The following is a 13,653-nucleotide window of genomic DNA, read 5'->3' as shown; positions in this document are numbered from 1 at the left end:
TACAACCACCCAGATGGCCTACCTCACGCCAGACAAACAAGGGCAACTGTCTCAATACTTCAGAAAAATGGCAACTTTCACCAGGCTAACTGCAAGGAAAGTCCTGCAGGGAATGGGATTCTTGGCTTCTTGCATCCTACTAATCCCATGTGCAAAGCTGCATATGAGGAAACTTCAATGGTACCTAAAAAACTTATGGTCTCAACACAGCCACAGCTTGGAAGCAATTATACCACTCATTCCATGCCTTCAAAAGGAATTTTTGTGGTGGGCTCAAGCTTGCCAAAGAAACACAGGTCTTCCTTTCTGTGTACCTCAAGCAACTCAAATCATCAAAACAGACACCTCAGACTACGCCTGGGGAGCACACATGACAGATCAGTGCATTCAGGGAAAATGGACCCGAAAAGAGAAGCACCTTCACATCAACCAAAAGGAAATGTTAGCCATGCAAAATGCTATTATGACCTTCAAAGACCTACCGCATCCAGGCCAGCTATTGATAAGGACAGACAACACCACAGTGATGTGGTACATAAACAAACAGGGGGGAAACTCATTCATACCCCCTGTGCAGGCAAGCCATGAACCTATGGAACACAGCACTGGAATTGCAAATTCAATTACAGGCACAATTCCTGCCAGGGAAGGAAAACACACTGGCAGACAATCTAAGCAGAAATATGACAGATCCACACGAATGGAAGTTGCATCCTCAAGTTTTCACAAAGATAACTCAGGCATGGGGACAGCCAGACATAGATCTCTTAGCTACCCACAGAAATTGCCAGTTGAAAAAAATTTTGTTCAAGGACCTATCATCCACAGGCCTGGAAAGTGGACGCACTTTCCTTCAATTGGACAACATTGACAGTCTATGCCTTCCTGCCTCTTCCTCTGCTGCCTAAAGTACTATTAAAAGCCAGAGCAGAGAGGCCGAAAATGATTCTCATTGCTCCAGACTGGCCAAGACAACACTGGTATCCGCTCCTGAAGAGCCTGACACATTCCCCACCATGGATCCTACCTCTAGTCCCTCTTCTGTTGTCCCAACACAACTACAAAACCCTTCACAGCCAGCTCAAAACACTCAATCTAGCTGCATGGAGAATTCCTTGAGTTCCCAACAGATTCTCCTCTCCAAGGAGGTGCAGGTTGTCATCTTGGAGGCCAGAAGACCTTCTACTAGAAAAGCCTACTCCGCCAAATGAAAACGATTTTGTGCCTGGAATCAAGAAAAGGGACAGAATCCTTGGGTAATAAATATACCTCAAATTTTACAGTACCTAGCTGAGATGTTAAACAATGGACTTTCCTTCTCCTCCATCAAGATCCACGCTTCAGCCATTTCTGCACAATACAACACATATCCTCCTTTATTCTCTCATCCTCTCTTAAGGCAGTTCCTCAGAGGGGCAAAGAATATTAAACCCCCAAGGAAACCATCAGTCCCTGCTTGGGACCTCAACTTTGTATTGGAAAAGCTGACCCTTCCTCTCTTCGAGCCAGCTTCTTCAACAGAGCTACAATACTTGTCATGGAAAACAGCCTTTCTTCTGGCTATCACCTCAGCACGCAGGGTTTCGGAGCTACAGGCCCTCATGGCTGTGCAACCATTCATCATTTTCCATCAGGACAGAGTTTCCTTACGGACCAACCCTACCTTTATGCCAAAGGTAGTATCCAGTGTAGCTTTGAATCAGACTATCCACTTACCTACCTTTTATCCTAATCCACAAAACAAAGGGGAAAGACTACTACATTCCTTGGACATTCACAGACAACTTTGTTACTATTTGGACAGGACACAGCCATTCAGGAAATCTGAGCAACTCTGTGTGTCCTATGCTGCAGGTGCTCAAGGAAATGCTATTTCCAAACAGACAATTTCAAAATGGATAGCCCACTGCATATGCTTTTGTTACTCATTTCATGGAAAAACTGTGCCTGCATGCATCAGATCCCACTCCACCAGAGCCACAGCTATCTCTGCAGCCTTCCTCAGGGGGGTCCCTACCAAGGACATTTTGGAAGCAGCCACCTGGAGTTCAGTGCACACCTTCTCCAAGCACTATCACCTCCCACTATTCTCTAAATCTAGAGCTGGTTTTGCCACAGCAGTCTTGCAGGGCATCCTCGCTTCTCCTAGTTCCACTTAGTGCCTACCACCCCTACTTAGCTTTGGGATTCTTCCCATCTGTAATGACTGCAGCTGTATGTACGATGAACATAGTACAGTTTTGTACCTACCATAAATGTAGATGTTCGAGTGCTCATACAGCTGCAGTCCAGGTTACCCTCCCTCTGTCCCCTCTTAGGACAAGCCTTATGACAAACACCTTATAATACAACCTATTTGGGGTATTCTCTTATGGTGCATTTGCTTGCAACTACTGTTTTTTGATTATTCTGTATTGCATGTTTGCATAACTTTGTTTTGCCTTCCTTCTGGGGGCACCTGACATCTGGGGCAAGAAAAACTGAAGAAAATGGCGTTGGCTGCCTCTTTTATACCCCTGCCGCACTGACGTCAGGGAAGAAGCGATGACAACCGACGCCGGACCTAGACTTTGGAATTCGGCCGACCAAGGACCCGCCTGATGGCAGGAATAACCCATTTGTAATGACTGCAGCTGTATGAGCACTCGAACATCTACATTTATGGTAGGTACAAAACTGTACTTTTTCTAAGTCCAGAGCTGGTATTGCCACTGCAGTGTTGCAGGGCATCCTTACCAACTCTTGAACAGTGGGTGTTCCTCCTCCCTTTTTTTTTTCCTGGGCTTTGGGAATCAACCCATTTTGTAAGGACTGCAACAATGAAACAAGATGAACATAGTACAGTTGTGTACACTTACCATAAATCTACATGTTTGAGTGTATTCACTGTTGCAGTCCTGGTTTCCCCCCCTTCCATACCCCTTTTATTCCTAGGGCACAGACTGGATTTTCTTTTCCTGGTCTAACCTTTTTGTGGGGGCTCCTGACAGTTAAGGCAAGAAAAACTGAGGAAATGGCGTCTGCTGCCTTCTTTTGTACCTCACGTCAGGCCTAAACCGAAGGCAGCCAACGTCATATACCAAGGTCTTCAGTATTTTGGCTGACTGTGGGCTACCAGGAGCTGGATAACCAGTTTTGTACGGACTGCAACAGTGAATACACTCGAATATCTACATTTATGGTAAGTGTACACAACTGTACTGTCTTACACTTTCATCAAAATTAATGCCTCGGGTATCTCTGCCCATTCCCATGCAGAGCAGCCTTTGTTCTCCCACCCCCTGCTAAAACAATTCCTTAGAGGTGTATCTCACATCAGGAAGCCACCCACATCTACCTGAGACCTGAATTATGTCTTGGAAAAATTGACTTACCTCCCCTTGAACCAGCTGCCTCAGCAGAACTAAAACACCTCTCTTGGAAGACCGCCTCCCTGCTGGCCATAACCTCAGCTAGGAGGGTTTCCAATTAGCAGGTGCTCATGGCCACTGAGCCCTTCATTATCTTTGAGGCAGACAGGGTGTCTCTTAGAACTAACCCCTCTTTTATGCCTAAGGTGGTGTCTGACGTAACATTGAATCAGGCTTATACATCTTCCCTCCTCCTTTCCTAACCTTCCAAACGAGGGGAAAGAATCTTTCATTCACTGGATATGCGCAGACAACTTGGATACTATCTGGATAGAACCAAGTCTCTCTGAAAGACTGACCAGCTCCTGATCAGCTTCACCCCAGGGTGAGAGGGGAAACCTATTTTCAAGCAGACCATTTCTAAATGGATATCCAACTGTATCCAATTCTGCTACCACTTCATGGAAAAATTCCTCCCAAGCCTGTCCGAAGCCATTCCACTAGGACAGCATCTACTTCCACTGCTTTCCTCAGGAGGGTTCCCTACCAAGGACATCCTAGAAGCTGCCACTTGGACTTCCATCCACACCTTCACCAAACACTACCAGTTGCCTCTCATCGAAAACTAGTGCAGGCTTTTCCTCTGCAGTCTTGCAGGGCATGCTAAGCCCTACTTAGAGCAGTGCAAGCCTGTTCTTATCTTTCTTCCCTTCTACCATCCACCTTACCTTCAGCTTTGGGAATCTTCACACAAGTGATGACCGCAACAGTGAAACACAAAGAACAAAGTACATTTGTGTACACTTACCATAAATCCAGATGTTCGAGTGTATTTACTGTTGCAGTCTTGTTTTCCCTCCTTCCCCCTCTATTTCTCTCTCAGTTCCTTCACACCCAATCTATGCCTATGTGCATCCCCCAAGTTGGCCTTCCTCAAGCCTTCTGGACAGAGCTCCTATAGGTGGGGACAAGAGAAACTGATGTAATGGCATTGGCTGCCCTGCTTTATTCCACTGATGACCTGATGTCAGCCCTGGTGACTTACAGCCAGTGCAGGAGGGATAATCTTTACTCTGGTATGCAGGCCGGCTGAAGGCTACCCAGCAGGGATAACCAACAAGTGATGACTGCAACAGTGAATACACTCGAACATGTACATTTATGTTAAGTGTACACAACTGTACTTTACTTCCAATAATTTCAGACTTTATTTTTTACTGAGCTGCTTGTCCTTGTACCTTTAATTTTACTTTTCTCTCAGTAAACAATGTCCAGACATCTGTTTGTCTTCAGCTTTAGTTTGTTTGCATGGAAACATAAGAACAGGGTGTATTTCTCAACTAACATTAAACATGTATTTTTTTTAAAGAAAAACTGTTCATTACACTGTGGTCTTTCAGTTGAAGAAATTCTTTAGATTAAGCCAAGGGCATTAATCCATTCACCTATGCAAAAGTAAAAAAAATATTTTGACTGTCTATGAGCTTTATCATCAGAAGAATTTAAAGCAGAGTCCCCTTCTAGTCAATGGGCACTTTTCATTTAACAAACTTTCGTATTTCCTCCTTAGCCTTTTCTATATCAAAAATGACTGATCCTCCAGGAAAAATATTCTGAAGACAGCTGGATGCAGCAGATTAAATCTTGCACCTCCCTCTCGAAATTCCCTGATTGCTTGGATAAATTTGGTTGTCTGCCTGGTGTACAGGCAATAATCAGTTTCCAGAAATGGTCTACTGTCTCCAGTTTTTAATATTTTGCCCTTCTGCCACAGTTTTGTCAGGATCAGCTCTTTCTGCTGGTAGGATTTCATCTTTACTAATACAGGCCTTGGCTGGTTTCTCATGGCCTGGTTTGGAGCATCCACGCAGTGTGCATTTTCAATTAACAAATGTTGCCATGAAACACCAGTCCAGCTACATATTTGTTCGTTCATAAAATGAATGCATTCTGCTTCTTCCAATTTCTCTGTTACAGCAGAAAATCATTTTTTTTCTGCATGCTCTATCTTCTAACTCTAACATTATTTGCACAGCTCTTTATGAGCAGTCTCATATTTAGCCAGACTTTTCTTCTTTTTGACCTGTGATTTTTGCAATTTTATCATTTCATCTGAATATCTGTTTAAAGATGTGTAAATACCGCCAGATGTTCTTAACTTGACACTTGCTACCTATAGCTAGCGGATTAAACAAAATCACCTGCAGAATTGATAGCATGGAATTCAAGAATCTCCCATGCAGATGAACTCTAAGTACAGCTTAGAAAAGAGAAGGCAGCAGCGACCAACACTGCTGATCCTGTTCAGCCTTTGCAAATATTTTAGAACTTCTATGCAACCCTGCAGCAGCAAGTGTGCATCAAGTTCATTTAGAGCAACCTATAGAAATAGTCTGTGCATGATATAATCAGCTCCACTAAATCATTTCATAATTTACTGTCATCTTTTTTAATACCAAGATATAGGGTTTATTGATTTTGACAGTGGCTTTACTTGAAGATACTGGCAGTAAAAAAATAGGCATATTCAAATAAATAAGTCCGTAGAAAATGTACATATTCTGTGTTCTTTTCATGCTGTCAGCAGTAAAACTAATGAAAGTAAATCATTTGAAGTCCTATTATGATCACAGTTCTGCAATTCTTTGTTCATGTTTCTTGAAAAAAGTATCTATTAACATGTGCTTGTTAAGAACTGTGTATTTCTTGTTTCAGCTTTCCATTTCCTGATTTAATTGGTTTGAGAGTTTGTTTTTTTAATACAGGAACATGCAGTTCCTGATTTAATTGGTTCGAGAGTTTGTTTTTTTAATACAGGAACATGCATTCTTGACTCTGCTAAATTGTCACGCTTGTATTGCCCCACATGAGATACAGGCTGTTGTGTGTAGTGTATACTTTGATTAGGGCAGCAGGCATACATCTCATTCTCTTAGAGCAAGAAATCTGGACAAATTAATAAATAATGAGGAGACAAAGGCCCAAAGATAGGGACATTTTTTTTTTAAATATTGCCCTTACATACTTAGAAAATAGAACAACAGGTTTGGCAATTAGCATGAATTTTTCCAAAGGATGTGATGTCTGAAACTCAAATGTCTGTCATTTTCTGACTTCAGTCTTCAGTGATTTGCTAGAAAACCACAACTTTACAAAAAATGGACCAAAATATATGAAGCAAAAATCTAGACATTCTGTGAAAATCTGTACAGTTGAGAGGTATGGCAACAGGGATGTCTGTGTGCAATTTAACCAGTTAAATGTTTTCATCCTTGCTGATATTTTTTTTTAAGTTAAAGTATGTTTAGTAACCTGTAAATTGGTTGAAGTTTTTAAAGAAATGGGTTTTGTTTTTAATGAAGAAGTGTTAAATGCATCTGTTAAGAACCTGGTTACTTTGCTCCAGTTCCCAAGTAATTTAACCTGTTGGATAATCTTTTTAACCTTACTGATTATCATCACTGGATGTTTTTTTTTAAAAAAAACGTTAGTTAAATTATAAAATGGTTGAAGTTTTTAAAATAATGTATCCTTTTTTTTATTCAAGAAGTGTTTAAAATTCCAAAACATTAACAATGTTTGTTGCTGCAGGCTTATCACAAAATGTCTGAAATGTGATGAAGTTAAAATGCAGTCACCACATAGTCTTGTGTGTTTTAGTAAACCTTCTATACCAACACACACATGCCTGTATTGTTTCTGACACATTGTGCTGTTGATAGTAATATATTTCGCTAGAGTAGTAGAACTTGCCTGGCATTGTATTTAGTAAAAATTTCATTTAATTCTGTCCCATCTTTTATGGATCCACTGCCTGGGTTTATTTCATCAGACCACAGTCAGCATAGTTTTCTGTAGATGTTCAGATATTTGGATGAAACTGTGCATCCATGGTGATGCATGCTGCTGTGTTGTCATGCGTGAGTTACATAAGTGCATTTATCCCATGTATTTACCATTTTTCTTTTGCTGCTCACAAATTACTGATCTTAATCTTTGCTACTGCCATTAAAAAAAAATTCCACCATTTGATATTGCAAGAATATATTTTTGATGTAGAAAGGTTCCAGATTCTGAACACGAATAATAATGAAAGGATGCTTCTTACAGGCTTGCTGTGAAGGTTCTGTTATACACTTGAAAAGTGGGTCAGATTTTCAGCATTCAAGACTTCGATGGGAAGATTTAGTGGGGGGGTCTAGTCAGCCTAGGAATAGCTAAATATTCACAGCTTCCTTGGCTCCCCAAGGACAGGGGCCAGCATTGATTAACTAGGGATTGATCCAGTTTCAGTTCTAATTCCTTCTCTGCAGGGAGTATGCTTTTCTTCTCCTCTGCCCAATTGGCTTCATTCACAACACATCCATCCTGACTGCTAATTGTGTCTATTTTGAGAGGTGCATTTATTGACCTAGTCTGCTTCTCCTAGAGCTTCCCCCTCAGTCTCTAGACTGATCTGCCCCACTGGAGGAGGAGCCACAGGTGAGCTCCCTTCAAGGTCTATGGCCCCAGACCAAGAGATTGAATAGCTGCTTCTCTGTTAATGGCAGCTAGAGTCATGGATATGAGACTGTGCCCTTACAGACTTTGTTTCTGTGCATACTCTGAATTTGGGGTAAAACTTTCCCTCTCAAGAGTTATGGTTGGTTTGATACCTAGAGCTAGCATGAACCTCTCATTGCATTACTAAGGCTGGAGCATTTGGATGATGTGGGGCACCTTTCTCAGCTATTTCCTTTCGTCTGAGTGGTGAGACCTTTTTACTGACAAATGAAGCTTTGCATCCCAGTCCTCCTACTACTTACATATGTAATGATGAATCCTTCAGGGAACCCTTGAGAGGCTTTGTCTAGCATTTATCATATGCCATACCTTTGTCCCATTGCCAGGCCCTAGAGTCCTTCTTCACTGTAGCAGTTTTTTTTATCTTTTAGGCCTACTGGCACCTTTGCCCTATTTCCCAGATTCCTAGCAAAACCGATTGGAGTTGTGCTGCAGTATCCCAAGGATAACTTTCCATATGGTTTTGATGAGCCTTCAGCTTAACCAGAAGTCATGTTCTATTCCCTCCAATCTGGGGAAGAGTATAACCAGAGATGTTAGTACAGAGTTGTCAAATGGTATATTACTGTGGCATATTGTGTTTCCCAGCTATGCTTCTATTCTCTGCAGGCTGCATTCCCTCCTGTTGGAATCACTAAAGACTACTGCTGCATTCTGACTCAGAAGGTTTCATCATGTCTGTGCCAGTGCCACAATTATGATGTCCTGTAATACAGTCTTATGTCTGTAGTGGATAATTTGATCTGGCCAGCAGGCATGGCTGTGTCTGTGTAGGGCGAGACTGAATTTACCCTGGTGGGTGATTTTCTGTTATATGTACCTTTTAGACAGAGATTGTAGTCTTTGCCCTTAGCCTTCCTTGATGGTGGACTGACCCACACCCAGACATGTTAGTACATGGTAGAAGACCCCTGTCAGCCTCAGCTTCTGCATCATTATAATTCTCATAAGAGTCCTGGGCTCCTCTTCCTTCTAAAACTCTGTGGCTCTGGATTGTATAGGAGAGAGGCCACCCTTAACAGTATGGTAGAGGAAGAACTGCACTGTTGGTTCCCTACCCTTCTCTAGGGTTATCACTCTTCCTACTGTGTGTGGTTTTCTCCATAGCTGGGTTATGAGGAAGAGCACACATTTTATTTCAAGTGGCAATGAAGTTTGCTGTTCTTCTTTGGATGGGAGGACTCCCTCTTTTCACTGTGGTCAGGAGAGTCCGTTTTCTGGTCTTTTGCTTGTTCTGTCTGTCCTCACCAATTTTGCATCATTAAGGAGAAAGGCCTGTATCTCCTGTCCTTTTCTATTTAAAAGGTCATAGAGGCACTCCTTGAATGTTAATGTCCCCCTCACATACCCCTAGGTGGTATATTCTGTGATCTGTCTCTGATTATTTAGGAAAGTCAACTCAGATTTTGCTCAAGGTGACCTTGAGGTCTGCAAAGTCATTTGGTGCTGGCTACTGGCACCAGCGCTGGTTGAAAGTAGATTTTCTTTTCATCCTCCTCTTGAGCTGCTGGTTTTGGGTTGCTCTGGCCTGGGATTCCAGGGTTAGGATTTCTTCAAGTAAATCTCCCTGGTTCCTTAGTGAGCATCCTTCTGAATGGTTTTCTGGGGCTGCTGAGTCCCTTTATTTCTTCACTTGAGCTGTTCCTTCTATGCATAACTCTAGAGCTTTCACTGCCTGGACCTGATGTCCTGTCCCCTACAAAGGGCCTGTAATTTTTGGGCTTGCTAACTTCAGCGTTTAAGAAGTCTGGACTGCAAATGAACTGGGTTACTTGCCATCTTGTAGTTTTCCTCTGTTAAGGGGCCTAGGCATCATGCTGGAAGGTTGATTTTTGGTCCTTGGGGAGAATCTAGTATTTGCCCTTCCCGTAAATAAATTTATTTTGAGTAATATACAGAACCGAAGGTCAGTTCCCCTTGAAGTTGATGCCGGGGGGGGGGGGTGGAGCTGATTTTGGGGCTCCATGTAGTTCCCTTGGTTTATGGGCTAGTCCTGGGCACTCTCCCCTTGGCTGTTGAGTTTTACTGACCATTGCCTCTACTTGCAGGGCTTCTCATGTAGTATGTTAACATCTGTGGGTGTGTTGGTTCCTCCTTCCCCCTCTCTTTAAGCCCACTTTTCACTGACAAGATGACTTTGGGTTTAGGATTGTGTTAGAGTTGCATTCTCATGTCAGTGGAATGGTGGTCTGGGATAGACCTCTTTAGGCACCCATTCCGATGCTCAGGGGCTGACTCAGGATTGGGCTGCTGGACGTAGGGCTCCATGTAGGGTAATCTGGTTTGCTGCCATGTAGGGTAATCTGGTTTGGTGCTTGGGGGAAATTCAGAATCTCCTTCCTGTTACAATAGTGGCTTTGGGGAAGGTGGTTGTTTTTTCTGACCCTCTTAGTGCCTGAAGCTCCTACCTGACCCAGCACCCATTTCTAATACTCTGTGACATAGACTCCTCCTTATGGCCTCTTTGGTGTAGAGTGACCGCAACTGCTGTGTCCCTTAGGGAGGTTGTGGATAATCCCTGGGCTTAGGCTTTCTGTACCTCTTTTGTTCCCAGCCAAACTTTTGTTCTGGAGTTCTCTAATTTCTTGCTGAATCCTGTAGAAGGATGAATTTAATTCCAGGCAAGTACAGTTCTGCATGTGGATGAAGTGGTACCTTGTACAACCATGAAAAAGTCCTGCAGGCTTCCAGGTAGCCCTTCTACATTGAGCAGTTTGTAAAGAAAAGGATTGTCTAGATTTGAGATGTCATTGCCATCCTATACTCAGCACTCATTAGACAAATCGTTGAGTATGATGCCCACTTTGGAATACCTTACTAAAAGGATACATGGTCTAAATGGTGTGTCCTACATACACTGACTCAAAGCTCTGTCACTATACTGTGTATTCTACAGACTGCCAAGAGGTGACCTGTGTCTGGTGTACAAGGCATCCCCTTACGCAGTACTGATTACTGCACATCAGCAAGTCAGATGGTATAAGAAAAACTTGGTCTAGGGATCTAAACCTCTTTTGCAGCATCAACAGAATGATTTATAGGGACTGGTGTATCTCGCAGAGGGTACTAGTACTCTGGAACAGGCTCTTCATCTGCATAAAACAAAGTTCATCCCTGTCCATATTAAACTTGGATCTATGGATGGGAAATGGAAAATTTATCCTAGGACTGCCCCCTCTACAACTAGTGGACAGACGCAGTTCTAAATGCTTTATCCGATGCATGTGTCCCCACAATTTATGTATGATATGATACCATTTATTCTCAGTAGGAGTAATATTCAGTTATCAACCATGGGGAGAATGGAGCTGGTTTAATACCAAGCAGGCTAGGTTAATTCTTCTTGATGTGTGGCTTCTTGCACCTCAGTGGTTTTACTACAATGAGCCGAGCCCAACAGTAAGACCCACCGTGGAGGCTCCGTAATGTAAAGTATGACGGATGCCTTGTTTGAAAAGGGCTGTTCTTCATATACCAGTGATACTGTCCCTCCATCTATCTACCTTTGGTAATGCAGTCACTTGACTAAGTCTTCTGCTGGATTTCCTTGTTACTCAAGCAGACAAGTATCTGTTTATCACTTGACAGTGTTAGCCCGCCAAATCTTTGTTCTTTACTTATGTAAATGGATCACCACTGATTAGTGCACTTAGCCGATTCACTACTTTATGGCATGTCTCATATGAGGTACATAGTTGTGTTTGAGCATGGGATGTTCCAGTAAAAAAAAAAAAAAAAAAAAAAAAACGTAATTATCAGTCGAGAAGATAAAAACCCAACCATAGGACCTATAAAGGAAAGTGAGCTTCCTAGTAAAAATGGCATTGTAAGAACATTTGTTACTTTTGCTGAAATTGGAATGTTTTCTTCTAGCAGGAAAAAAAATAATTTTTTTTTTACTTTTTTGCCTAGCTTGTAATATGATCTGCCATAAGAAGTGTGCTCAGAAAGTCGCCTACTGTCCAAAGGCCCCCTGTAAGAAGGTAGGCTGTATCATTTTTTATTGTTTATTTTGTACAGAGTGCACATTAAATCAAAATTAATCATTTGAGTACCTTTTTGTAATAAAAACATAGCACATGTCACACTTTAATATTTCAATATTTTGCACTCCCTTCCCCCAATAAATTATATACATGTGGAGGTATTGATGTATACGAGTTGAATATGTGTTTGTACGTGTGTAAATATAGTCAAAGTATGTGTATGTAGAGATGTTGCATTTCTCATCAATTTACAGATCAATGAACAAGTCTCTACAGATCTCATCCCAGTACCCAGTGAAACTCCAAAACATGAATTGCAGTGGGTCCTATGCAAGGGGGGAGGACAAGTTCTGCTTTTCTTATATATTGTGTTTGATGAGGGTGTGATTTGAAATGTTTTTACTTTGCTAGGATCTAGTAAAGAGCACTGCGACAAACTACTTGGTGTGCAGACACACACACAGTAGGGATTAAAGCCATTTGTTTATTTCTGAGGTGAATGAAAAAAATCTGTACCTTTATTTAACGTATCTTCTTGTCCCTCAGCTTTCTTGAAGTTGATATGGTTTATGTGGGGTCAGACAAGTCATAATTTTCCTCAGTATCCTGACAAAGTGGAGGAGGCCATGGCCTGTTTTCGTACAAATACAGGTGTAAGTTTTCTATGTCTGCTACCTCATCCTCTATAAGGGGCATCTCATAAAAATAAATCCGGTGTTGTCTTTATTTGTCCATCTCAGCCTATGAGTTATTGGATCCAACTAGGATCAGATGCTGGCACCTTTAGGACAGAATCTTCAGTCCTGGAGCTTTGCCTACTCTATCCATAACTCCTGCTCTGTTGACTCTCCTCAGATCTTGTTTGTTGACAGATTGTAGTTTGAAGAGCTCAGGTGGATAAGTGCATTTTCTTGTTTTATCTGTATTTGATATTACCTTATCTAGTTTTTTTCAGTATGGTAATTAATCTACTGAATTACAATTAGAGCTTTAGTGCGTTAGGGTATTGGTCTTTTAGTGTTTAAGTCTTTTAAGTTAGGTGTTTATGCTTAGTTGTTTCTATTTAAAAAAAAAAAGTTTTTACCTTTTTCTGTTGGTGTATGTTCACTACTGCTAGTTGAATTAGTAGTAATAAGTGTATTGCCTGTTGGTATTTAGTGTTTGAGTGTTTTAAGTTTTCAGGGTTTTTTTGCTACATAATGGAAAAAGCTTCATGGTTCAAAAAATGCATCACATGCTGGCGCAAGCTGCCTCCACAGGACACCCATGATAAGTTTGTCGATTGCTTGGGTGCTGTCCACATAGACGTTGAATGTCAGGCCTGTGCCATGTTTGGTGCCAGAGCTCTGGCAGATAGGAGGACAAAGCTAGTTATGAAAGACCTCCAGCCTTCGGCCACTGCTGATTCACCCTTTCCCTGTAAAAAGCAAGCAAGAAAGGAGAGAAAAAGTTGCATCTAAGGAAAAATATTCCGCCAGGCCCAAAGCCAATGATAGAGAAGAGAGCAAATGCTCTTCTTTCACTGAGGGACAGTTGGACCCAGAAGGTTCATGGATGTTTGGCTTCAACTTCTGCTACATTGGGGCCTTCGCTGCCACCTTGGCCAGAAACTTCCATCATTGCAGTCCTGGATTCGGAGTTCTCTGATTCTCCCACCCTTGGTGTTACTAGCCCCTTCCTCTCCAAGAATCCTGCTGCTGCTGCTTCAGGCAGGCGGCACTCCAACTTTTGCCCTGTTATCCTGATTGAATTTT

The 13,653-nt window shown here is 42.0% G+C and overlaps 1 protein-coding gene across 1 annotated transcript in view; it reads left to right on the top strand.

Moving 5' to 3' along the window:
- MYO9B (myosin IXB) overlaps positions 1-13,653 on the top strand; it is a 1,188,949-nt gene that overhangs the window by 910,871 nt on the left and 264,425 nt on the right. Inside the window, exon 31 of the mRNA XM_044054768.1 lies at positions 11,826-11,896. Coding sequence (XP_043910703.1) covers positions 11,826-11,896 — 71 coding nt within the window. The remainder of the gene's footprint in view (positions 1-11,825; positions 11,897-13,653) is intronic.

The sequence above is a fragment of the Protopterus annectens genome, chromosome 13.part0 (assembly GCF_019279795.1).
Source record: "Protopterus annectens isolate FY-2018-M chromosome 13.part0, PAN1.0, whole genome shotgun sequence".
NCBI lineage: Eukaryota > Metazoa > Chordata > Ceratodontiformes > Protopteridae > Protopterus > Protopterus annectens.
Note: the sequence above shows the minus strand (reverse complement) of the source record. Positions and strands in the feature narration are given on the sequence as shown.